Source organism: Alexandromys fortis, unplaced genomic scaffold (genome assembly GCF_014885135.2).
Source record: "Alexandromys fortis isolate MF-2015 unplaced genomic scaffold, M_Fortis_MF-2015_v1.1 scaffold_31, whole genome shotgun sequence".
NCBI classification, from domain to species: Eukaryota; Metazoa; Chordata; class Mammalia; order Rodentia; family Cricetidae; genus Alexandromys; species Alexandromys fortis.
In genome coordinates, this window is record NW_026067974.1 from 14510218 (window position 1) to 14538147 (window position 27930).

The following is a 27930-nucleotide window of genomic DNA, read 5'->3' on the forward strand; positions in this document are numbered from 1 at the left end:
TTCCCAGCAACCACGTGGTGGTTCACAACCACCTATAATGAGGTCTGGTGCCCTCTTCTGGCCTACAAGCAGGATACTGTATATGTGTATACACACACACACACACACACACACACACACACACACACATCTTTAAAAAAAAAAGAGAGAGTTAATTTTCTGATCTGAAAAATGGGAATTTTATCTCAGAGACATAAGAATACTACGATGTTTATAGGCTAGCCTAGCTAGCCTGATGTATACAGAGGCAAAACTACCTCTGACCTCCATACACATGCCCCACACATAAAACACACACACATCATCATCCAAGATTTTCCTAAAAATTAAACTAATCAATAAAAATGATCTCTAAAAAAGATTTCATTTATGTTGGGCATTGTGCACACATCTTTAATTTCTAGCACTTGGGAGGCAGAGGTGGATGGATCTCTTTCAGTTTGGGGCCAGTATGGTCCCAGGGCAGCCAGGCCCGACTCTAAAAAACGAATGAGTTGGGCAGTGGTGGTGCATGCCTTAATACCAGCACTGAGGAGGCAGAGCCAGGCGGATCGCTGTGAGTTCAAGAGCTAGTTCCAGGACAGGCTCCAAAGCTACAAAGAAACCCTGTCTTTAAAAACAAAAAGAGCTATAGAGAAACTCTGTCATGGGAAAGAAAGAAAAGAAAAATAAAATAAAAAAGAACAAACAAATAAAAAAATGTTTTTCCATTTAGTTAGCCAGCACAGTGGTATACGCCTGTGATTTTGGCATTTGAAGGTAGGGGCTTGAGGATTGGGAATTGAAGGTCATCTTTTACCATACAACAAGCTTTGAGGCCAATCTGACCTACATGAGTACCTGCTTCACAGACAAAACTGTAATTATTCTTCCAAATGAATTTACCTTGATAATAGCCAAACTGCTTCTATTACTAAGTCACTTCTTCTCCCCTAACCCCCACATGTGTGTGCATCAGAGGTAATCCCCAGGTTGTTCATAAGGTGCCATCTACCTTGTTTTTAGAGACAGGGTCTGGTTCTCTGTTTGGCTTGGAAGCTGCAGGGTTATCTAGGATGGCTGGCAAGCTGCCAGTTTGTGCCTCCCTGGATGAGTTTATAAGTGTGCACCACCATGACTGCCTTTTTTCATAGGCTCTAGGGATCAAACTTAGATCTTCAGACTTGTGTGACAAACTCTTTACTGACTAAGCTATTTCCCCAGCTCCACATTCTTTTCTACGTAACTAAAAAATACAAAGTAAAATGATAAAAACAAAAGTTACCTACTTTCACTTGTTCTCAATTTCAATCTAAAATTATTATTATGCCATGAACTTACTACATTAATTAATATCTTCACATATCCTCCAATTTTTTTTGGTGGAGACAAGGTTTCTCTGTGTAGCTAGCACTGCCTGTCCTAGAATTTGCTCTGTAGACCAGGCTTGTCTCGAACTCACAGAGATCCTCTTGCCTCTGCCTCTTTCAAGTGCTGGTATTAAAAGTGTGCACCACCACTGCCTGGCATATCCTTTAAATTTTAATTTTTATCACTTTTCATTACATGTATCTGTGGATACATGCACATGAGGCCAGCAGTGTCTGAATCCCCTGGAGCTGGAGTTACAAGCAGCTGTGAGTCACCTGATAGGAGTTCTGAGAACCAAAACAGTTTTCTTTAAGAGCAGACAGAATATGTATGCTGTTAAATGCTGAGTCATCTCTCTAGCTCCTTGATGTACTCTTTAAATATGATGATCTCTATAATGAAAAACAATCTTTTCCATTATATTCTTTCTCTCTTCAGTTAACCGCTCCCCTCCTATTCTTCTGCAATCCCTTTCTTTCTTAATTTTATTACTTTTTGCTGTTGTTTTTTGAGACAAGGTCACCATGTAGTTCTGGGTGTCCTGGAACTCATGGTGATCCACTTCTCAAGTGCTGGGATTAAAGGCATGTACCACTAGGCTGGACCCATTCTCATATACATACATACGAACACACGAACACACACACACACACACACACAGACACACACACTGATTTTTCGAGATAGGGTTTCTCTGTAGCTTTGGAGCCTTGTCCTAGATAGAACTCACTCTGTAGGCAATGCTGGCCTCCAACTCACAGAGATTCACCTGCCCTGCCTCCCAAGTGTTAAAATTAAAGGCATGTGTCACCATTGCCAGGCATTAAATTTATATATTTTTAAAATTTTATGTATATTAGTGCTTCGCCTGAATGTGTGTATGGGTACCATGTACATAGCTGGTGTCTACAGAAGTCAGAGGAGAGGGCTGGATCCCTGGAACTGAAGTAACAGATAGTCACTAGGTGCTGTGAACTAAACCCTGGTCCTTTACATGGGCAACAAATGCTCTTCTCTTACCTGCTATCACTCCAGCCTCCCTCCACCTTCTTTTTAGCTTTAAAATTTAGACCTCCTAGGGCTGGAAATATGGTTCAATGGCTAAAAGTACATACTATTCTTCCAGAGGACTGGAGACTATAATTCTGGCTCCAAGGGATCCAACACCCTCTTCTGACCTCTACTGGGAGCCTCACACATGTGGCATATAGTCTCAAAGAAACACATATATAAACAAAAATAAAAATAAATCCTAATTTGTTTTAAGATTTGTTTGTTTTATTTGTGTCAGTGTTTTGCCTGTATACACATGTGCACCATAGCTAAAGGTCAAAGGCATTAATTAGGTCCCTAGGAAGTGGAATTACTGACGGTTGTTAGAACCACCATGTAGATGCTGAAAAGTAAACTCGGGTCCTCAAAAAAAGCAACGTGTGCTCTTTATTACTGAGCCATCTCTCTTACCTCTAAAAACAAATTGAAAAAAAAAAAAAAAAAAGGCCAGGCAGTAATTGTGCCTGCCTTTAATCTCAGCACCTGGGAGGCAGAGGCAGGTGGATTTCTGTGAGTTCGAAGCCAAACTGGTCTACAGAGCTAGTTCTAGGATAACCAAGGCTATACAGAAAAACTGTCTCAAACAAAAGCAACACACACACCAAACAACAAAAATAGACTCAAGAATTCTAATTTTTACTTACTATCTAGTTTATTATTAACTACTAAGAAGATTCTACTAAGAGGATTAAAGATAGCCAGATGTGTTCGTTTACAACAATAATCTTAGCACCCAGAAGGTTATGGCAAAAAGGTTACAAGTTCAAAGCCAGTCAGGATTTTGCTTTTAAAAAGGCTCTCAGAACCTGAGAACTAAACGTTAACTCAGAAATCACTAAGATTAGGCTTGTCTTTAACAAATGTACTAAGATCACCAGGGAGCGGAATTGGTGCTTCTTACACTATATGAGCTGTGTGTAATCTAAGCTATGGAGACAACGTTGGTCTCAAACTACAGGCCTCATACTGGAAATCATGACTCTTTAACTTCCAGAAGCTTGGGTCACAACACACCCCAGTCTAGGCACAAGCCTTCCTGACAATGCATACCTTGCTTTGTGATTCAGAGGAGCTATGTTTCCTGACCTCCCCCATTCCATTCCTATTTTCAGTATCAGCTTTTTCTGAAAGGAAAAAGGGTATAAAGTAGATTTAAAGTCATGCTTAAACTGAGATGGCAGATACTCAGTAGCTGTGGGACTTTTCTAAAAAGGTTTCAGTTTATAAAATGAGCACACTATAACACCAGGACTAGGAAGACAGGGCAGCAGGATAACTGAAAGCTGGAGGTCAGCACCGGCTACACAGTGAAACCTCATCTCAAAACCAAATGAGCCAGGCACGATGTGATGCTCACCTGTGATGATCCCAACATTCAGAGGCTGACCCAGAAGGATCAAAAAACCTGTATCTGGGCTGGGTGGTGGTGGCACACACCTTTAATCTCAGCACTTGGGAAGCAGAGACAGGTGGATCTCAGTGAGTTCGAGGCCAGCCTGGTCTACAAAGAGAGATCCAAGACTGCCAGAAATGTTACACAGATAAACCCTGTTTCAAAAACACCAAAACGAAACTAAACCAAAACGAAACAAAACACCACCAACCAACCAAAAAAGAAAACAAAAAAACAAAAGCAAACCGGAAATCTGTCACAATACTATGTAGAGAAAATTGATCAATAGTGATGGGGAGATGAACAAATTGGTGGAGTGCTAGTCTAGCACACAAAGTCCTGGTTTCAATCCCTAGCACTTGTAAGACTGGGTGTGGTGGAGCAAACCCACAGTAGCAGCACTCTGGAGACAGGAGGAGGGTCAGGAATTCAAGGTCATTCATGGCTATAGAATGACTTTGAGGCCAGACTCTCTGAGACTTTGTCTCAAAAAAGTGGAAGGAGGGGGCTGGAGAGATGGCTCTGAGGTTAAGAGCAACAGTGTCCACTCTTCTAGGGGATTGAGGTACAATTCTTAGTACTCAAAGGGCAGCTCACAACTGCCTGTAACTCCAGTTTCAGGGTATCCAACACCTTCATACAAACATAAATAAATAGAGGCAAAACACAAATTTGCATAATATAAAAATAAATGAATCATTAAAACAAAAAAGCAGAAGGAGCCAGGAGTGGTGGCACAGATCTTTAATCACAGCATTTGTCCTTAATTTTAGTACTCGGGAGGCAGAAGCAGACAGACCTGAGTTCAAGGCCAGCTTGGTCTACATAGTGAATTCCAATATAGCCAGAGCTATGTAGAAACACCCTGTATCAAGCACCACCAACACCCCAGCACACATACATGCCCAAAAGAAAAAAAATCAGAAGGAATGAAAACAAATCAGGGCTGGGAAGAGGGCTCAGCAGGTAAAACACTAGCCATGTAAGCATGAAACCCTGAATTCAATCCCCAGGACCCAAAGAAAACCAGATACAGTGATGGCTACTGAAACCCAACCCAGAAACTCTTGGGTCAGCTAGCTTAGAGTACACAGCACATCAGGAGAAAAAGAGAAAAAAGAAGAGACTCTGTCTTAAAAAGGAAGAAGCAAAAAACTAATTCCAGAAAGTTGTTCTCTAACCTCCAGGTGCCATGTACAATGTACCTGAATATGCACGAATGTGCACACATACAAACTAATTAACAAAAAACTTACAGAAGTATAAGTTTTTTCTTATGAAGTTAGTGAAAATGGGGGTGCAGTCAGTGGCAGTGCTAGAAAACTGTGTCACATGCCACAGATAAAAATGTCAGCACCAGACAGTCTCCCCAGTACCTGTGCCAGTAGTGCTAACTATCTAGGAGACTAAGGAAAGAGGATCTTTTGAACCCAGGAATTCAAGATCAATCTGGGAAACACAGTAAGATCCAATTTCACTATTAATTTAAAATTTTTTTAAAATGTTTTTTTTTAATATTTATTTATTATGTATACAATATTCTGTCTGTATGCCTGAAGGCCGGAAGAGGGCGCCAGACCTCTTTACAGACGGTTGTGAGCCACCATGTGGTTGCTGGGAATTGAACTCAGGACCTTTGGAAGAGCAGGCAATGCTCTTAACCACTGAGCCATCTCTCCAGCCCCTTAATTTAAAATTTTTAACCAGCTACCATGAAGATCTGGATTCAATCACCAACACTGCCAAAATAAATAAAAATTTGACGTGTATGTACATGCACACTAGCACAAGGGTTTCAACTTTTAGAAGATGCACTAAAAAGCAATTCAAAATCTCTTGTGCCTTCACAAATACAAATACAGAAGATAGTCATGTGTTCCCACAGAATGAAGAATGACTCCACTTAATACCTAAGCTGTGGATGACGTTCCCTTTAACACAGTTCTCAGGAACCATGATATTCCAACACTTACCTTCCAGTGTTGCAACTAAAGGCATGCACCACCATTCCTGACTTAAAAACAGTAATTCTTGAGCTGGTGAAGCTCTAGAACAAGTCAGGCAAGATGGTACCTACCTGTAATCCCAATACTTTGGGAGGCTGAGGCAGGAAGACTACCCTAGGTTTCAGGTCAGTCTACTACGCAGTGAATTCCAGGCCAGCCTTGAGTATAAAGTGAGACTTTAACATAAAGACTTCAAGATAAGATTAAGATTTTAAGACACAAGCAAAACTAAAACACATAGAAGATTAAAGCATAGACATTAGAGTCGAGTAGACCTAATATATACAAGTCACATTAGATAATAGGGTCCAATACTGGAAAACAGACTGGGAAGATGAAAGTAACCCAGGTTATGATATTCATAACAGACCTGAACTGGATTACTTCTAATTCAGTTAAAACACCTAAATACAGAGTTAGAGATGGTTCTGTGGGAAAAGTGCTTGCCATGATCTCTGGGATCCATATGGGAGGAGAGAACCTACTTAAGCTGTGCCCTAACATACAAGCATGCAAGCAGGAATGCAGGCACACAGCAAATAAATAAATAAATAAAATTTAAAGGAAAAAAAAGTCTAACAAGATGACCCCGTGGGTAAAGGCACCAAGGCCAAGCCTGACAACTTGAGTCTGATCTCCATGACCCACACAGTAGAGAGAACCAACTCCCACCAAGTTGTCCTCTGATTTCCATATGCGATGTATGTACCCCCCCACAAACTATAAATAGATAAATGTACTTTAAAAAAAAATTTGAGATATCTAAAGATGGACCCAGGTAGGAGCAGCAATGTGTGCTTGTAATACCAGCACTCAGAAGGCAAGGTAGGAGCTACAGGGCAAGATCCAATCACAAAACCACAACACTGCTCCCTACCCAAATGAAGTACTTCTATACAAATGTAACTGAAAATCTTTATTCTCAAGAAGACCAAAGCAATATTCAGGAAAATCATATTCTTAATTTTGTTCAAGAAGAAAGTGCACAAAGTCAGGTGTGGTAGCTAACTCTGACAACCCTAACAAAGAACTTGACTGGCTGAACCAAACACAAAGGAAGGATAATATAATAATACAACAAATCCAGTTTACAAAGCACAATTTTTTACAAAGTACAATTTTATGTCTGGATACAGAGAACAATTTATCTTAGCATCAACATGCCCTATCCTCAACCTAGCCAGTGTCCACTACCTATACTGGAGCACCAAGGAGTACAGAGTCATCTGTAAAAGCTTTGCATGGGCCAAAATAGCATTTCAACTTTTGAACAACAATAACAAAGTTTAAGAGATCATGTTTAAGTTTTAGTAAATGGTTATATGTTCAATATGTTAAGAGCCCTAAATTCAAATAATAAAAGTTGACAAGTGAAACTAAAATTTACAATATGTGAGCCTAGAATTCCTACAGTGAAAGTATGATACCAAGAATTACCATTTTATTAGAGTAACGGGCTTTCTTCTACAACTACTACTCACAGCAAAGACTTAGAACAATGAAAAAGTCTGTTAAAATTACCTCAATGTACTATTACTATGGTCTATTCTAATCAAATACTGTTAACTGGAGAAAGTTCCAAAATCCAGCATAATACCTGTACATTGTTGAATATGATAATAAGAAATAAGCTATTCCTGAAAATAACTCAACCCTTAATCTTCATTTTGTTTTTCGAGACAAGGTTTCTCTGTGTAACAGCTCTGGCTGTCCTGAAACTCGTTTTGTAGAACCTGATAGGCCTTGAACTCACAGAGACACCCCGAGGACACTTAATCTTTAAAAGTTTTTTTATTAGCTATTTTTAAAAGGTCAGCAATGTAAATATACTTAACACTACTAAACTACAACCTTAAAACGGCCAAGTGAAGCCATCCAAGCAGTCAAGAGGACAGAGGCCAGGGCTACATTACATAGGCCCTGTTTCAAAACAAAACAGCAAAGCAAGAAGTTAAAACAGAGGAAGCCTGGGATGCAGCTCTACCGTAGAGCATGGACATAGGATATATGAAGTCCTGGGATGGATACTCAGAACACAAAACAAAGAGGAAGACAGAAAAAGGAGAAAGATGTTATTATAGAAAAATTAGTTGTATGATTTATCACAACTGGACTAGAAAAGAGGCTGGGTGTGGTGGCAAAAGTGTGTAATTCCTACATTTAATAGGCTGAGGCTGCAGGGTCACACAGTTCAGGGCCAGCCTGGGCTAAAAGGAGGCCCTGGTCCGTCCTCACCTCCAACCCAAGAATAAGAAAACAAACAAGTAACAAATAAAAGCTGTAATCCCAAAATTTAAGAAACAGAGGCAAGAGGACTGCTATAAAACCAAGGACAGAGTCTACATATCAAGTTTCAGACTAGCCATATAATGAAATCCTGTCTCAAAAGAAAAGAAAAAAAAAAAGAAAAAAAACTGCAAATAAGCTCTAAATTTCCTTTCCATTTATGTATTTATGAGTTATTGTGGGTTCATTAAATGCATGTTACAACGGAGCTGGAGATACAACACCAATAAAATCTAATTCATTTTTTTCACAAAGACTGCAATGGGCATGGTACTGTGCACCTATACTTTTAATACCTAGGAATCTGAGGCAGGAGAACCATGGGATTTTGAGGCTACCCTGAGTAATATCTATCTCAACAAAACAAAATAAACAAAATACAAAACCCAGACCCCATAGGTCTTTTTTTTTTTTTAAGAAAGTAAAAATTTAAGGAGGCAGAGACAGGTGAATCTCTGAGCTAAAGGTCAGCCTAGTCTACAGAGCAAGTTCCAGGACAGTCAAAAAAAAGAAAAAGAAAAAAAGAAAAAAAAAGACTAAAAACAAGAACTTTTAAAAAATGTATTATGTACACAGTGTTCTGTCTGATATATGCCTGCAGGCCAGAAGAGGGCACCAGATCTCATTATGGATGGTTGTGAGACACCATGTGGTTGCTGGGAATTGAACTCAGGAAAAAATAAGAATTTTAAAAGCAGAGCTAGGAATGTAGCTAGCTCATTGGCAGAATGTGTAGCCAGCATGCATGAAACCTCCAGTTTAATCCATAACACAAACAAACCAATAGTTGTTTGTTAGGGTTTTGGTTTAGATTTTCTGAGAGAGAGTCTCACTAGGTAGCCCAGGCTGACCTCAAATTTCTGCCTCTACCTCCCAAATTCTGGAATTATAAACACGCATTACCACAGTTGCCTGGCAAAGTAAGTCTTACTAAATGAAAGATTCTAACACTCCCTGTTCTCTTGCTTATCTTAACAAATGGATTTAAACTTCAGCATTCATGTGAAGAGTCATTTCCAAAATTCAAAAGCTTTTTATTGACACAATTATCTTCAAATCTCCCTTTATCTAAAGCTCTTTATGGCCAAATGCAGTTTCACCTTATTTCTCAGGTATCATTCACATCGAATCTATAACCATTAATAGTTTCAAACAAGAAAGAACTAAAATGTAAATGCAGCTGGCTGCTTTCCAACTATCGCGCGCTCAGAAGCAGACATGTCAGTATTTGGGGCTTACCGAACACTAGCATAGTTTAAAGGGAAACTACAACCAAAACTTTAAACCATACATTATCCAGAGCCTGTCTACATCGGAGAAATAGCCTCGGCTTAGACAGTCCTAGGAAATTTCTTCTTTCCTTTTACATTTCATGCAGGCTAATTTTCCTCTCCACCACCACTACATCTACTCTGATCACAAAGCAAAAAAGTCACAGAAAAGTCACCAGCTTCAGGGAAAGCTTAGGAGGACAAAAGTTAAACCTGGCTGTTGAAGGGTGCTTTACAATACAGTAGCCACATAAATCACTGAAAGGCATAAAGAGAACACTCTGAGTAATGTATTTTCTTCTAGCACCATTATCGCCTCTACACACACAAAATCCAAACAGGTTGGGCCATCCATATTATGTATAGTCCTGTATGTTTTAATGACACAGCAACTCTGTGTCATTACTCACCAATTACTGGCAAATACTGAGGCTATACAATGACTTAAGATAAGGCTGTAGGAAAACCAGACTGTTCTAGTAGGGAAGAGGATGGGAGAAGCCAAAATCTTGTTTACAAGGACAACAAATATATCTAGAAACAAGATGTTTCATAAACAATGTTTTCATTCATTTTGGTAAATTTAAAAAACTTACCCTGAAGAGATTTTCCCAATCCCTGGCCCAGCTTCCACCCATGTTTCTGGAGTAAGCGGTGTCCAATATTATCCTGACAGACAGAACAGAGAGACAAACCAAAAATATTCCAATAATATATTCTTCCCTTCCTAGTGGCATTAAAATAGGTGATGACGAGATAATTCTACATATATGCATGCAAAAAGGTGCTAATAAAAGGGTAAATGTGCCCAGTAAAAGGGACATTAATGTAAAAAGAAATGCTGGCTAGTATTTTATATGGGAAGAACATATGGGAAAGGGTCCTTTCTGATAGTGTGCTGGGCAACTTCTGTACATAACACTTTAAAACGACAAAGGGGGGAAGGAAAAAGGGGGAGAATCCACTTATGAAGTTTTAAAACTAACATTAAAAAGCATAAAATCAAGGTATTTATACGATCATATCCACCACCTAGACAGCACCACTTTAAGAATTTTTCTTAAGAAAAGAAAAGAAAATCTGCATTGTGTTTAGTTATTTTGTTTATGTGTCAGGCTTTCATGATATAAAGTAAGTTGTAAGTGTAAGGCTACCCCAGCACGAGAAATGGAGACAACCACCAAATCCAGGCTATGCTTGATTGGCTTTAATATATATAACATATAAATATAACCAGCATGCAGCCAATATTAAACTGAAAACATTGAGGTTAGTAAAACAAGAAGTTAAATTGAGTAAACAAAAAATAAAATGAGCTCAAGCACAGACTGAGTGATGCATTTCAACGTGTAGTCTAACAAAAATGCTAAGATGTTAGAATGAAACAGGCCTAGCAATAAGTCAACAGTAAAGAACCATTAGTGCATGTGGGGTCAACATACATAATGTCTCATCTGGAAACAGTATTTCAATAAAAATCATATGAAAGATACTAGAAACAACAATTAAATGTCAGCTACTGTATGAAATTAAGAAATCAGAACTTTCAGAGCCCTCTGTTTAATTCTCTACTTTTAAAAACGGCTGTGGAAGCAACAAGACTAAGCTAAAGAACTACTGAACACCACGGGGGAAAAATGCTACTAATCCAGAAAAAAGCTAAAGGCTGGGCTGTAGCTCAGAGGAAGAGCAGTTGCCTAAAACACACCAGGCTAAAATCCCCAGCACCACACACACATTAAAATAAACCAAAAAAACTTCAATATATAGTTCAAGTAATTTATAACGTAATCTAATTCTATCATCTGAAATAAATTTTATTATACCTGAAATCAACTTAAAAAGCCTTGTAAATTATCTATTTGCTTCTCTCTCTCTCTCTCTCTCTCTCTATCTCTCTCTCTCTCTCTCTCTCTCTCTTTCTTTTGGAGGGTTTTCAAGACAGGGTTTCTCTGTGGTTTTGGAGCCTGTCCTGGAACTAGCTCTTGTAGACCAGGCTGGTCTCGAACTCACAGAGATCCGCCTGCCTCTTCCTCCCAAGTGCTGTAATTAAAGGTGTGTGCCACCACCGCCCGGCTCTTTCTTTGTTTTTTTTTTTTGTTTTCATTTTGTTTTCAGTTTTTGGAGACAGGGTTTCTCTGTGTAGCCCTGGCTGTCCTGGAACTCACTCTGTAGATCAGGCTGAACTCAAACTCAGAGATCCACCTGCCTCTGCCTCCTGAGTGCTGTAATTAAAGGTGTGTGCCACCACCGCATGGAGTCTTTTTATTTTTCTTAAAAGAACAATTTCTGTAGCACAATTAATAGAAACCCAGAGATCAATTTTGGGTTTTAACCTGAAAGTCAAAAAAATAAAACAGCCAGCCACTGGCTCTTACCTCTACCTCAATCTGAAATTGTGATCCTGCCTCCAGAATCTCAGAAGGAGACTGAGACTGAGTCTGAGAGCTGCCACCTCCCATTTTATATTCCCCATAGTGCTGGGATTAACAATGTACACCACTACCACCCTGTCTCTATGGAAACTAGTATAGCTACTGGGAATAAAGTGTGTGTCACCACTGCTTGGTCTGTAAGGCTGATCAGTGGGGCTGTTATACTCTCTGAACTTCAGGCAAGGTTTATTTATTAAAATACAAATGAAATATCACTACAAATTTCCTTCTACAAATTTAGGACAACATGCAGCTGAGCTGAGTGGTGGCTATTTTACCAGTGGAGGTAAGAAACCAGACTTTCTCAGGAAGGATCTCATTATCTTAGGCTGGTCATAGACTTGCTATATACCCTTAAACATCTGATTCTCCTGTATCTAGCTAGGCAGGGCTGAGATTACAGGTATGCACCGCCATACCTGGTTTATATAGTGCTGGAAAGACAGCCTAAAGCTTCATGCACACTAGGCAAACACTCTACCAACTGAATTATTGGTAGCCCTCAAGATACTTCTTTTGTGATTTTCCTTTTTCTAGATAGGTCTCACTATGCAGCCTACCAGGCTAGCCTGGAACTTGTGATATTCCTACCTCAGCCTTCCAAGTGCACCACCATGCCTAGAGTACTTAATTTTATGGGGCTCCAAGGTGTTTTGAAAAAACAAAAGGTGGAAGCAAACAATACAAAGCTGTTTTTAAAACAAAAGAAACTATTGTGATATGTGGTATATTCACACACATACAAAATATGGTATATTAAAAGGCCACTAGAAATTATTTTTGCTAAAAATAGAATTAGGAAGCAAGTCTGTATACAATCCCAAGTGATGATGTTCACATTATTAAATATCACAAAAACTTAATTGAACACTGTTTCTGTTTCTCTTCTCTCCTATATTACTAAGAAAAGCATCATCTCGCCCAACTACTTATAAATAACTTCATTATTTTTTAAAGTTAAAAAAAGGCAAATGGCAAATCATACTGAATCACATCTTTAATCCTAGAACTAGGGAGGTAGAGTCAGACTGCAAGTAGATCAGAAGTTCAAGGTCATCCTTAGCTATCTAACAAATTTAAAACCAACCTGGGCTACAATAAAAAAAGCCTAGGGATTTAGTTTAGCTGCACAATATTTGCCTAGCAGTGTGGGCCCAGGTTTGAGCCATATCACCTCAAAACTTTTTTAATTAAAACAAAAATATGAAAGCTAAGATTAGCAAAAAACAAAAACAACTCTTATTTTCCTACTACCAAAAAAATATATATCTATTGTGTACCTCTAGAAATGACAAGGATAACAAAATGACTCTTAGATCATGTAGTGGAGCTTGACATGGTGGCACACTCCTCATAATCCTAGCAACAACAAGGTTAAGAAAGGAGGATCACCTTCAGTTCAGTGACAGTCAGGACTAAACTGTGAGATCTTACCAAAAAAAAAAAAAAACCTAGTAACTAAACCATTTCAGTTTATCACTGTTTATTCCCTTGCTATCCTAATGCTGTAACTGTATTTGTTTGGCACAAAGATTTATGTATTAAAAATGCTGACAAAAATTGTTGTCCCTGCCCCATTCGCTGTGATCTGTGGTTTTTGTTTTGTTTTGAATTCAGTCTTTGGCCCATGAGATGAGACATTATGCTGACGTGTTATATTATGAACGCACTAAAATAAACAGACAGATGAAGCAGTATGCTATTTCCAAAAGCAGTGCAAGTGGAGTGAAAGCATTTCCATACGAACCTGGCTTTAAAAACTGGGCTGTCAAAAGAACAGTTAAATGTAACACAAAGTAAGAAACTGTCCGATCACTAATGGTCGCTTTATTTTTATTTTTTTTGTCTTGTTTTCAATTCACTGCTTGCAAGTAATGTATTTATTAAAGAAGACTGAAAGCATAAGTAAACCACGAGTCAAGACCAGCTGAGAGATTCAAGAGCAGCGTGTTGTGACTGACAACAGTGAAAGGAAAAGCAAATGTTAAAGGGAGAAAAAGAAAAGTTTAGGGTCATACACATTAGCACTTTTACAACGCCACTCAAGAGGCCGGCTGTCACCTCTGAGGAAAGCTGCTGACAGGGAATGGCGGTGGTGTAACTCTTCTAAAGCCTAATGTTAAACGGTTCTAACTTCTCAAATTTTCTGAGCAGGAGCAGAGAACGGAATGTTTGAGGCTATCAACTATTGAACATGCCACTGAGGTCTTCTGACTAAAATAGACAACAAAACTGTAGATGCATCTCCCACCAGCCTCAAGTAAATGAGTAACTCATAAAGGGAACCTGGGCCTCTCCTATCACTTCAGACTACCTGTTTTTGGAAGAAAAGCTGCTGTGTGGCTCTCCACGGAATTATTCAGCATGATCTCCTACCAAAAAGAAAAATAAACAAGCGGTGGTAGCTGTGGTCAAGACATAATGTATATCTATAAGAAATTGTCAAAGAATAAGGTTTTTTTTTTTTTTTAAATATTTGTGTGTGTGTATGTGTGTGTGTGTTTATCTGCAGGTTCCTGAGGTCAGAGTGTCAGACACTAGGGAGTTGGAGTTAACAGGCAGCTATGAGCTTCCCTGATATGGGTGCTGAGAATCAACTTGAGTCCTCTGCAAGAACAATACTCACTCTTAACCACTTGGGTCATTTCTCCAGCCTAAGAAATAAATTTAAAAAGAAAAGAAAGAAGAGAAACAAGGGCAGGAGTGGTAGCATACACTTATTCTCAGCACTCAGGATGCAGAAGCACCCAGATCTCTTCAGTTCAAGTACAGCCTGGTCTACAGGACATGTCCTGTTCCAAAGACAGTCAAGGCTACCTAAGGAGACCCTGACTCAATAAAACAAAATAAAGTGATAATAACAGAACTAGTTCAAGGATAGTCAAGGCAACACAGAGAAACCCTGTCTTGAACCTCTCCACCCCCAAAAAGTAAGAGAAAGCCAGGCACGGTGGCTTACCCCTTAAATTCCAGAACTTGCGAGACAGAGCCAGATGGATCTTTGAGTTTAAGGCCAGTCTGATCTACACACAGTGAGTACAGACAGTCAGAGCTACATAATAGCGAGATCTGTCTCAAAAAGAAAAAAAATAGTATAATAGCATGTGCCTATAATCCCACTCAGAGGGAGAAGACTAGAGATCCAAGGACATCCTATTGAACCTGAAGTCAACAAGAAATGATCTCAACGAACTAGCCACGTGTGGTAGTTCATGCCAAAAATCTTAGAACTTGGGAGGTTAAAGCAATATCTCCATGAGTTCAAATTCATCTTAAGCTATATACTGGCAAGGACAACAGGGAGACAATGTTGGTAGGAAGAGGGAAGGAGAGGAGGAGAGAAAGGGAGAGAAAGAAAAGAAAAAGTCTAATATCTACATGTAGATATAATTTGTTTTAAATTATTTTACAAAAACAAAATTTAATTTTTTTAGTCTTTTCAAATAATGCAATCACAAAAATATGTGGTGGTAATAAACTAGGCTTTTTACAACTTAAATGTACATGTAAGAATTACAAGGAGGGCTGGAGAGATGGTTCAGCAGTTAAGAGCACTGGCTGGTCTTGCAAAAAACAAACAAACAAACAAACAAACAAACAAACAAAAAAAACCCAGGTTCAATTCCCAGCACTCACGTGGCAGCTGGAACTGTCTGTAACTCAAAGATCTGACACCCTTGCACAGACACATGCAGGCAAAACACCAATGCACATAAATAAAAATAGATTAAAAAAAGAATTACAAGAAATTTCATTTTTAAGCTAAGAAGTAAGGTAAATGAATTTTTCTTAAGGAGAATACACAAACATGATTTTTCTACCTGATTCAGTTTCCACAGCTGAGCTTCAAAATGGCAGCTATAAATGTTCTTCAGCTGAAAATGAAGTCCTACTGTGTTCAAATGTTCAGCTGAACTGAAAACCCATTTTTTGGGGGAAAGGAAAACAAAATTATATCCATTGACTTATTTTGGTTTTCTATTTCTAAAATTAAAACATAAGCTAAAATCATGTATTACCACCAAGCATGGTGGCACACGCCTTTAATTCCAGCAGACAGATCTCTGTGGGTCCAAGGCTAGCTTGACCTACAAAGCAAGTTCTAGGATAGCCAAGGTTCTTACACAGAGAAATCCATTCTTGAAAAACCACGTACAAACAAGAAGAAGAAGAGGAGGAAGAAGAAGAGGAGGAGGAGAAGAAGAAAGAAAAAATCTCAACTACTGACATGTGTTCCTGCCTATTATGTGAGAGTTTTCAAATGGGAAGATCTTCAAAAGCAAGAAGTACTTTATAAGTAACTACCACTTTGCTTAAAATGTAATAACATTAAAAAAGCAAACTAACAAAAACTTCTTTAACTATTTTTGATGGTCCTCAAATTTTTTATATATTAATTAAACACGAAGTAGAAAAGCTTCCCAGGAACTGTTCTCTGCTCCATGTTACCATACACCACCACAGTGACAAAGACTATTTGGCAACACCACCATCACGTATGATAGGAGCCTGACAAAACACAGATAAAAAATTATTTTAGTGCAAGGGGCTGGAAAATTTTGATACTAAAAAATAGAATTTCATATCTCAATAGAAAAACTACACTTCTGATATATCAGTGACTAGATAAATATTAAACCCACACTCAATTTTCTTTTAGTTGACAACCACATTCAGTTTATAAAATTTAGCCCATTTTCAGCAGGACAAAATTGGTCTCTTAAGTGGGTTGTAAGCTTTGCTGATTGTGTATTAGAGACTCTATAAGCAAGAACCAATGCTACCAGGTGAACCCATGCAAAGAACAAATTTGTAAAAATTCCCCAAATGAAAAAATCTATAGCTCACTACAGATGACAAATGAAGACTAGAGAGAAAAGCCATATAGTAATGCTACACCATTCAGCTCCAAGAAGCATATTGTTTATTGTGCAGTCCACATAAAGTCACTGCTAAGAGTCAAATTAGCAGTCTCACAGTTACATTTTGGAACTAGTGGAGTCCACAGATCTAAACAGATATGCAATAGAACAAAACTCTAGCTATACCTGTACCAATAAATCCAGTAAACTAAACATTGGCAATCAGAGTTTGAAAACTTAACACTAATTTTTAAAACCCACTCAACCTGAACTTTCCTAAAGTCAAGATTTTAGTCAGGTAGAACGGAAAAGCAACTAATGGCTAAGGAACAGTTGTACTTGGTACATAGGTACAACTGTATTAATGACAGCATCTTTTCAAATATATGATGTACGCATTTGGTCTTTTGTCCAACTTATATTATCCCAAGTTGTTTATCACCTTCAAACTAAGATAAAGGCCATAAAAAACCATATATCCTAAACCATACCAATCAATTCTTATAATTATAATAGAACCTAAGATTGGACTATAGCTTTAGATTACATTTAGCTTTCCAAATATTTTAAGTGATTAAAATCGTAATCATGGCCTGAACTTAAAAATCTTATAAACTAACAACTTTTAAAGTTCATACTAAAAAAGTTGTTTTCAGTAAAGAAAAAAAATGTTTTATTTTCTTCTCACCAAATTACCTACCAATTCTAATTTTCGTAGAAAATGTTTTACTCTTGATCACAAAGATACATTATTGGTTGAAATAAATGAAAATAAAACTAGATAGTAAATCTATGAAATAATTTATGAATTTTAGATTTTCATTTTAACACTGGCCTACTAAAACTGAATAACTGTATCATCTCACTAACAGATCCAGAATTCAGAAGATTGCTTAATATATAATTTATTAGCATCTCTTTGAGTCTCATTTCACGTTTTGCTGGTTTGTATCAAATATGCTCTATTATGAAACAAATAGCCTTAATTCCATACTCATAATAGCCCTTCAGACAGGCATATTCCTGACACAAACCTGGGCAGACCTCCATAGTTATCCGCTGTTGCAGATTACCGTTCTTACTTATTTCAATGACTACAACTTTAGCTCCTGCAATGATCTGTAGACTCCCAAAGCTGTGTATTCCCAGCCACTTTCGAGTTGCATGCTGTAGCAAAACAGTCAGCACCTCTCAAGATATTGCTGCAGAGAAAGATTTTAATTCAGCAGAGGCTCTTTCTGTGTTAGAAGCAACATTCCCCCTCAGAACAAAATAGCCTGAGATAGCCAGCCAGCCCTGTAAGTAAACATATCTTATCTGATGGGCATTCAGATGATAGGGAACTTTTGCCTTTGGACGAGAAGGAGCACTACCTACTTTGATATCAATCATGTAGAAGTTCTTTTAAAACTTTAAATTTTATTTCCAAATGGTTAGGTAGCAGAAATAAAGCCCTTTGTTTTCTGGGTCCCACTTTTCTTTTCTTTTCTTTTTTTGAGTACTACTTCTATTTAACACAATGCATCCTACAAAGGTCTTCCTACTATTAAACTACCAATTCACAATTAATGTGCATATTTAGGAAAAAATATTTTATCATTAGAACTATAATTTAATAAAATATATATGTCTCTGACCACACATTTATTTTTAAAAGTAAAGATGCAGTCTGAGCACAGTATCATTTGTTACTTTAAATGGAGAAGATTAACATTATCTAATAAACAAGACTTAAGCCGGTTCTACTCTTACTCACTGAGATTACTGGGCAGAGATTACACAAGCAGACTGTCTTGTCACAGTGCTTTGCTTATAAATACGACATGTCCAAGAAAAAAATCCTGGGCACTGTGAGGAAACAGTATCATTAGTTTCACGTCACAAAAACAGATTAAAAAATTTACAATGTGGACCTACACAGGATTTAAAAATACTAAAGGTCAAATTTTTTTTTTTTTTTAAATTCATTGGGTACAGTGAACCAGGCTACAGACTTAGGCTAATTAAACTTCCTAATATTGACAAGTCAATATGCTCAACAGAAATAGTTTATCCATGTGCCTCACAAAATATATGCTGGGGAGTTATTACCAGTAATTTGTTCTTAAAACTCTGACACAAAAAAATATTTTTAAATTAAAATGAAAAACTAAATTATTTTCTAGTACAAACCATGCATTTTGCCTATGGATCTCATTATAAAATTCTGCCTCATGATAATCTCTGATACAGAACAAGGCCTATACATACCTTGGTGAGTTTTAACTTAGCAAAATGGGCGTGGCATTTTAATCTTATGTTACAATATCAAACTAGACTTTCAGCACATTATCAGATACGAACTCTCCCTCTGCAGCATTATCACATGCGCCATCAATTACTGCCATGCCTAGTCTAGCATCATGCCAGCACATTAAGACAGAAAGTACTATATGCAGTGTTCACTGGACCAGAAAGACAGAAATAAGAAGGGGAGGTGGGGGAGAAAGAAACCCTAGAGAAGAAATTAAAAAAAGGCAGACCGTGCAATACAAACCAGATCATGGCTGCTTAGCTAATATGGGCCAACTGCTGTGGAAGAAAAATGTCGAACCCCAAGTTGTGTAAATTTCTGTAAACATCTAAACACACACACAAACACACACAACACCAACCTAATTAGGAACATAAATATATGTTGATCCTTTACTATGTTATAGTTTTGAAAACAAAAGCTAAATTGTCTATACTTTCTTAACTCTTTTGTTATCTTACAGAAGGAAAGAAAGCTAGTGTTTTTTACAGGGAGGGGACTCCATCTTGATGGATATAAAATTAGGACTCCCTTTTTGATCTTTTATCTATTCAAACTTTACCAATGCTTCAATGAAATCCTTTTAAGTATGGAAATGTAAGCATGAATTTTAAATGCTGATAATAACAAGTTTAGATAATTTAACAATGGATAGTTATTTTAAAATGTGTTTTTTAAATGCTAAAAACTTAAAACTTTTTTTTAAATTAAGAGACAGAGAAAAATAAATCTCCGTGTTCTATGACTTGGTATTAACATCATAGACTAAGAGGTATAAGACAAATTAACTAGCTTGACCTGAAAAAAACAAAACAAAACAAAACCAGCAGATATTTCTTAAGTGACAGAGACTAAGCCCACCACGTCTCACAAGGTCTAACAGTTTGCTACGTCTTAACTGCTTCCACTGGAGCATCTTACACATGATTATTCTGCCCAGAAAGGATTAAAGGATCAAAATACATTTTACTCCTTTATTCAATTTACAAAAACACTACACCCAACTTTCTATCTTTAGCAAAGCTTAATATGGGCCAAAATGATATTTTTCCACTAAATCCTAACTTTTTTCTGTTTTACACTGATTTCCCAACATTATTAAACCACATCCAAAACTCCACCTGATTACTGCAGAGCATGCAAGAAAACGGCTCTCATCTGCACTATTAGTTCTACCTAAGTTTAACTTCACTCACGTCAAGTGTCACACGAGCTCTACCTAACTAACTGGCTAAGACCCAAAATATGCACGGGTCATCTTACCGATTCGATAGGCTTGTCGAGGGATGCTTGTTCAATCTCCAAGTGTCCTTCTTCATACTGATCAAAGTGATTACCCTGGGGGAAAAAACCTGCAGTTATTTTTCAAAAGTAATTAATACTAAAGTGACTGATAATCTAGCCAACTAACTACAAGTTTTAGTATTTTTCAGTACAAAACCAAAACTGTACTACAAGTTGAGACTCTTAAAAAAAATCTGTAATGCCAATGAGATGGCTTCATACTGTAAAGACATATGTCACCAAGTCTGACCACCTGAGTTTGACCCTGGTGCCCACATGGTGAAAAAGAACTTACTTTCAGCCAAGTTGTTCTCTGACAGCCACATGTATGCCATGAAACAACACAAATCCCACAGATTGCCAAATAAATAATTAAAAAAAAAAAAAACCTGCCACCAGATGATGCAGTTCAGTGGTAGAGCTCTTAATCAGCACACATGCAGTCCTAGGTTCAATCATGGGGACAGAAGGTATGACTACCCATAAAAACCATTAGGATAGGAACAAAGGCTCAGAAGGTAAGTCTTGCTGCCCAAGTATGCAAGCCTGATACCCTGAGTTTTGATTCCAGAACACATATAGAGGTGGATAGAGAGAAGAGCTCCATAAAATCATACCCTGGCCTCCACATGTAAGCTATGTCATGAGCCTACACATGCAAACACAGACTCTTCAGTAGAATTTAGAGGTTTAATTTGTTGCACAATTGATCAAACTGTGAAACTCCAAGACTGTGTTAATAAAATTAACCTTGGATCAGGACAGAGCCAACGACTAGCTGACAAAAACTAGCCATAGAGGGTATGGAGAACCCAGGAAGATGAACAGAGAGATGCACAGGAAGCAGTAGGGAAGGACTTTCTTGGGCCTTTTTTGTTGGAATGGATAGAGACATGCTCTTGCTGGGTTCTGGTCGAAAAAGAAGGTCAGCTGGTTGCTTCTCAGCTTCTCTGATCTTGTAGGGTTTCACCCCAACATCTGACTCCCATGTCTCTATTGGTAAATAGAACAACTTAGAGTAAAAACAATAATTCACTGATAAAGAAGTTGCCTAGTGAGAAACCTTGTCTCAAAAAAAAAAAAAGTTGCCTAGCACATGCCTTTGATCCCAGTACTTGGGAGGCAGATGCAGGCAGATGCAGGCAGATGTCTGAGTTTGAGGCCAGAGTGAATTCCATGGGAGCAGGGCCACAGAGAGAAATCCTGACTCAAATAACCACACGTGTTGCCTACTATGCACAAGACCCTAAGTTCAACCACGAGCACAGGTAAATAACAAAAAGAAAAGAAGAAACAGTGAGGGCCTGGAGAGATGATGGCTCAGTGGTTAAGAGCACTGGCTGCTCTTTCAGAGGTCCTGAGTTCAATTCCCAGCAACCACATGGTGGCTCACAGCCATCTGTAATGAGATCTGGTGCCCTCTTCTGGCCTGCAGGCACATACAGAAGGAATGTTGTATACATAATAAATAAATAAATCTTAAAAAAAAAAAGAAGAAGAAAAAGAAAAAGAAGAAACAGTGAAAGGAAGCCAGGCACACAAAACAAAACGAAAAAACTTTAAGAGTCTATGTCTGGAGAGGTAGCTCGGTAGTTAAGAGCACTGACTGTGCCAGATGGTGGTGGCACAGGCCTTTAATCCCAGCACTCAGGAGGAAGAGGCAGGTGAATCTCTGTGAGTTTGAGGCCAACCTGGTTTACAAAGAGGATTCCAGGACAGCTAGGGCTGATACACAAAGAGACCCTGTCTTGAGAAAAAAAAAGAAAAAAAAAAACAAAAAACAACAAAACAATAACATTATAATCAAAGTCAGTGGACTCAAAGTCAGGTTTTTGTTTTTTTCTTTTTTTTTTTTTGAGACAAGGTCTTTCTATTTAGTCTTGGCTGGTCCTGAAACTCGATATATAAACCAGACTACCCTCCAACACACAAAGATCCTCCTGCCTCTACCTTTGAGTGCTGGGTCTCTTACAGGCATGAATCACCACGCCTACCCCCCATGTGGTTTTTATTCATTTAGTTTTTAGTAATTTTATTTATTATTTGTGTGTGTATATTTTTTCACAAGCACTCACTTTCAGGTATGCTGTGGGGGGGGCAAGTAATCACGGACCTTGTGTGGAGGTTAGAAGATAACTGGAAGCTGGTTTTTTTTTTTTAGACTATGTAAAGATGTATTACATTTCTTTGTGCTGAGGAATATTACTTTAGCTGTGTAAAGGTGTTACTTCTGTTTATGCTTCATTTGTTTAATTTTTTAAATATTTATTTATTATGTATACAATATTCTGTCTTATGTGTATGTCTACAGACCAGAAGAGGGCACCAGACCTCATTACAGATGGTTGTGAGCCACCATGTGGTTGCCGGGAATTGAACTCAGGACCTTTGGAAGAGCAGGCAATGCTCTTAACCACTGAGCCATCTCTCCAGCCCCATTTGTTTAATTATAAAAAGATACGTTCTGTGTAGTGACATTTGAATTGTATTTTAATGAATAAAGACTGCCTAAAGATAGCTTTTTTTTTTTCTTCTTTTAGTTTTTCAAGACAGGGTTTCTCTGTAGCTTTGGAGCCTGTCCTGGAACTCACTCGGTAGACCAGGCTGGCCTTGAACTCACAGAGATCCACCTGCCTCTGCCTCCCAGTGCTGGGATTAAAGGCCTGGCCCCACTGGATATCTTTACAGATCAGATTATGGTAACACACACCTTAATCCCAGTAGCCATACTAGTTATCATAGAAACTGGGTGATGAATATCTTTATTGACAGTAGTGCACGCCTTTAATCCCAGCCCTAGACAGGAACATAAAACGGGGAAGACAACTCTCAGACATAGTCTCCTACTGAGATTCCTAGAGGCAGGATCACCATTTTTGGATTGAGGTCAAGTTAAGAGCCAGTGGCTGTTTACTTTTTGGATCTTCAGGTTGAACCCCAATTTCTGACCCTGAGCTTTTATTAATTGTGCTCCATTGCTGTTTTTACCTTGCCTACTTAAGGTACCTGATTGGTCTAATAAAAAACTGAACAGCCAATAGCTAGGCAGAAGAGGGACAGGCAGGAGTGGCAAGAAGAGAAAATAAATAGGAGAGAAAGAAGGAGGTATCTGGGGCTGACAGGCAGCTGCCAGCCAGGAGACAAAGTAGAAAGTACAGAAAGATAAAAAGGCTCGGAGGCAAAAGAAAAATAAACAGGTTAATTTAAGTTAAAAGAGTTAGTCAAAAGTGAGCCTAAACTGGGACGAGCATTCAAAACTAATAGTAAATCTCTGTGTCATGATTTGGGAGCTGGTTGGTGGCCCAAAAGAAAAAGCCTACAACTGTAGGTTCTGGGGAATCAAACTCAGGTCACCAGGCTTCCCAGCCAGCTCACTGGCTAAACCATAGCCGGCCCAGGTCTTAAGTTCCTGATGAATGATCATATCAATTATTAACAAGGCTGTAAACATCTGACTTTTTTCATCTAGATGAGGTGTGCGCCAAGTTTAAAATGATTTTAATTTTGACATGCCTCTTAGTCTACCTTTAACTTGATTCTGGCTAGTAAGTATATTACACAGATGTCTCTGTCTTTCCCTGCTCTCACCAACTAAAATTCATTTTTTGCTTTTGGTTTTTTGAGACAGGGTTTCTCTGTGAAACAGCCCTATGTGTCCTGGAACTTGCCTTGTCAGGCTAGCCTCTTAACTCAGAGATGTGCCTGATTCTATCAACCCTAGTGTGGGGACTAAAGACATACACCACCATGCCTGGCATGTTTGCTTCTTGAGACAGGGTCTCAGGTTGCCCACACTGTTCTTGGACTCATTTTAAGGAGCTGAGGATGATTATGAACTTCTGATCTTCTTGTACCCACGTCTCAAGAGTTGAGGTCACTGACATACATTGCCACACCCAGCTTTATCTTTTCTACTTAATCAACACTCCTTGGAGACTGAGTAAACTAAATACTGTTGCCCTACTCAGAACTCAAATGACATACTTACCTATAATTAAGGATGCTTTTTATTACTATTACATTTATAGTCATTCTTGTGTGTGTGTGTATGCACACATGTGCACATTTGTGTCACAGCACACATATGGAGATCAGAGATCAACTTGTATGAGTTAGTTCTCTCATTCTACTATGTGGGTCCTATAGATTGAACTAGGCTTTTGATGGCAAGCACCTTTAACCACTGAGCTATTTATTGACCCCAAATTGGACTTCTAAATTCAAGCCATGTAATGTCAGGTGTATAAGCATAGCTCACTTGAAAAGAATGTCAAATATGCACAGAGCTCTGGATTCAATCTCCAACATCACACAGATCAGGTATCCCAGCACTTTGGAGGTGGAGGAAGGAGCATGAGAAATTCAGTCATCAGCTCAAAGCAAGTTCAAAGCTAGTCTGGGATATATGAGACTATATATATATATGAAGGGAGGAAGGGAGAAGAAACAACGGAGAGGGCGTGATTCCTGTAATCACATGGTAAAGGTGAGAACTGACTATCACAACAAGCACACTGTGGCACTCACAGTCCACATTCATCCATACAAACATAATAAATCTCTCTCTCTCTTTTTTTTTTTTTGGAAACAGTCTCATTATTAAACCAGGCTAGTTCATAATACAAAGATCCACCTGCCCTTGCTTCCTAAGAGCTAGGATTAATTTTATGTGCCACCACATCCCGCTAAACCTCAAATTTTTTAAAAGTGGCATGAGGCAGACACAACCATACAAGGCAGTCATATTTACTCTAAGAACAAACACAATCCTCCTTTGTCACCAAATAATAAGGCTTTATTGCTGGCTTCTTTACAAATTCCAAATAAATAAATTTTACTATTGAAAAAAAATGTATCAAGAGGAAAAAGAAAAAACTATCATTGGCCGGGCGATGGTGGCACACGCCTTTAATCCCAGCACTCGGGAGGCAGAGGCAGGTGGATCTCTGTGAGTTCGAGACCAGCCTGGTCCACAGAGCTAGTTCCAGGACAGGCTCCAAAGCCGCAGAGAAACCCTGTCTCGAAAAACCAAAAAAAAAAAACTATCATTGAAAAAGAAAACCAGGCTGGCTGATGACAACACATACTTTTAATCCCAGCACTCGTGAGTTCAAGGCCAGCATGATCTACAGAGCTAGTTCCAGGACAGCCTGAGCTACACAAACAAACCCTATTTCAAAAAAAAAAGAAAGAAAACTGGGCATTTTAGATATTTTTCTTTTTATTAATTAATCAATTTTCCCAGCCCGATCATAGGGCATTCTGGATATTAATGGCATCATTTTACACTGCAATTTTAAAGTTTACAGAAGCTGGGTGATGCTGCAGGCCTTTAACCCCAGCACTCAGGAAGCAGAGGCAGGTGATCTCTAAGTTTAGGGTCACCCTGGTCTACAGAGCAAGTTCCAGGACAGCCAGGGCTACACAAAGAAACCCTGCCTTGAAAAATCAAATAGAAAAACAAAAACAAAAAAAGCCCACTTGCCTTGAACACTCAACAGTACTGCCTCAGCGTCCTAAATACTGAGATTACATAGACAGACACCAGGGACAACCAGCATGCCTCACATCCTTGACTTTTTTAATGACTTCTAGGGAACCTTCAGCTGATTTTCCTTGGGTCACTATTGGTTTCATCCCTGAATCAAATCCTTTCCATCTCTCATACTTTGGGAATATGAATGGTAATGATCTAAGTTTTAGTATCCCAAGCACAGCTGACATTTTTTTTAGCTTATGCATTTCTTCCAATTGAAAGGAAAAAAAGACAAAAACAAGAATAAAATCTATTTATTATCTCTTGCACATTTGCATTAAAATAGCAACTTTATTTCATAGTATTAGACACGTGCCCACACACACATACACATAAAACCTATTTCTGTGACCTAAATATTTTAAAACTATGAACCTCTTTTCAAGTAAAACTCTTCTGAAAGTCCCATCCCGTTAGCACAGATGGCATATAAAAGATTCCAGGGGTACAACTCAATGGCAGAATACTTGTATAGCATGATCAAGCCCCTGAGTTTTGATTCCCAATATAAGAGGAGGGAAAGAGAGGGGCCCTAAAAGGAATCCTATAAACATACTACATAAAAGTAACAGATGGCTTTCTTACTGCTATTTATTTAACACTATGATCATGTAAACAGATTCTAGAAAGTCCTTGAGTAAATATTACATTTTTATAATGATCATTATGATATGTCCCCACCCTAGGCCGAGAAGAGCACCCAGGCTAGGTCTGCTCAGTAAACACCAGGCCCCTTCACCTCTAAGGCCAGCACTAAGAAGGGGGGGGGGAGGGTTGTTGTCTAGGCCCTGCTCCTACCCCCTAGTACTGAATCAGCCAGGGCCACTGACAAAAGAACTTCCACTTTTTTTTCTAATGGTCTCAGCAGTCTCAGTTCAACTAGCTACAGAATGAGAGACACACAAATACCGGCCAAACTGAAATACAGACTACAGTGCCAGATTATGTTCAGTTCCTAGGAAAATCCAAAATCAAGCACTGATAAGATGGCTCAGCAAGGCCCTTGTTGCTATGTGAATCTGATCCCTGAGACCAACCTAGTGGAGAGAACTTTCACAAATTGTTCTCTGACCTCCATACACCCAACATGGCACCTGGGTGCCCACAAATATACACACACACAAACAGATGTAATAAATGTAAACATAGGAAAAATAGCTTCCTCAAATAATACATGCAGACAAAATGCCCATACACATAAAGTAAAATGAATACATTTTTTTTTTTAAAGAAAACATCAGGAGGGGTCTAGAGAGATGGCTCAGAGGTTAAGAGCATTGGCTGCTCTTCCAGAGGTCCTGAGTTCAAGTCCTAGCAACCACATGGTGGCTCACAACCATCAGTAATGAGATCTGGTGCACCCCTCTGGCTTGTGGGCATACATGGAGGCAGAATGTTGTATACATAATAAATAAATCTTTTAAAAAATTTTATTATGGGCAGTTAGTAATAATTTCTCACATGGGTTTTTTATTTAAAATAAAAATTATTATCACCAAGCCTAGTGATGCAGGCCTTTAATCCACCACTAGACGTAAAGGCAGGCACATCTCAATGAGTTAGTTCCAGGCCAGTCAAGACTACATAGTGAAACCCTGCCCCTAAAAACCTTGAAAACAACCCAGTGGTTGTGGTGGTATTAATCTTTAATCCCAACACTCAGGGGGCAGATCTCTGTGAGTTCAAGGCCAGTGTGTTTTACAAAGTGAGATCAGGACAAGCAGACCTGTTACACAGAGAAACACTGTCTCAAAGGGAACAACAAACAAACAAACAAACAAACAAACAAAAAAACAGCCTAAGCCAGATGTGGTGGCTCATGCCTGCTTGCAATCCCAATACCTGGGGAGAACTATGAGTTTCAGATAAGGATAGACTAAAAGGTAAGGCCCTGACTTAAAGAGGTATTTGTTTCTGTAGCTGAGCACACCTATGGTTATCTTTTTTCATTAAACATTAATGCACATACCAAAATCCATCAGTCCTCTCAGATATAAATACTAAAGAGTATTTCCTCTCTAGCATCTAGATGCATCACCATTAAAAGCTGCACAACCACAAAATGCTAACCTTAACAGGATTTTACAGCTTCGTAGTAAGTACAGCTAAAACTTACTTTAATGAATCTGAAACCCAAAATGTTATCTTAGCATAAATTACA

At 38.5% G+C, this 27930-nt stretch overlaps 1 protein-coding gene across 1 annotated transcript in view; it reads right to left on the reverse strand.

Annotated features, from left to right (window-relative positions):
• The window catches only part of Gpatch8 (G-patch domain containing 8), a 68542-nt gene that overhangs the window by 34824 nt on the left and 5788 nt on the right, over window positions 1-27930 (reverse strand). The window contains 2 exon segments of the mRNA XM_050156551.1: window positions 9956-10028; window positions 20213-20287. Coding sequence (XP_050012508.1) covers window positions 9956-10028; window positions 20213-20287 — 148 coding nt within the window.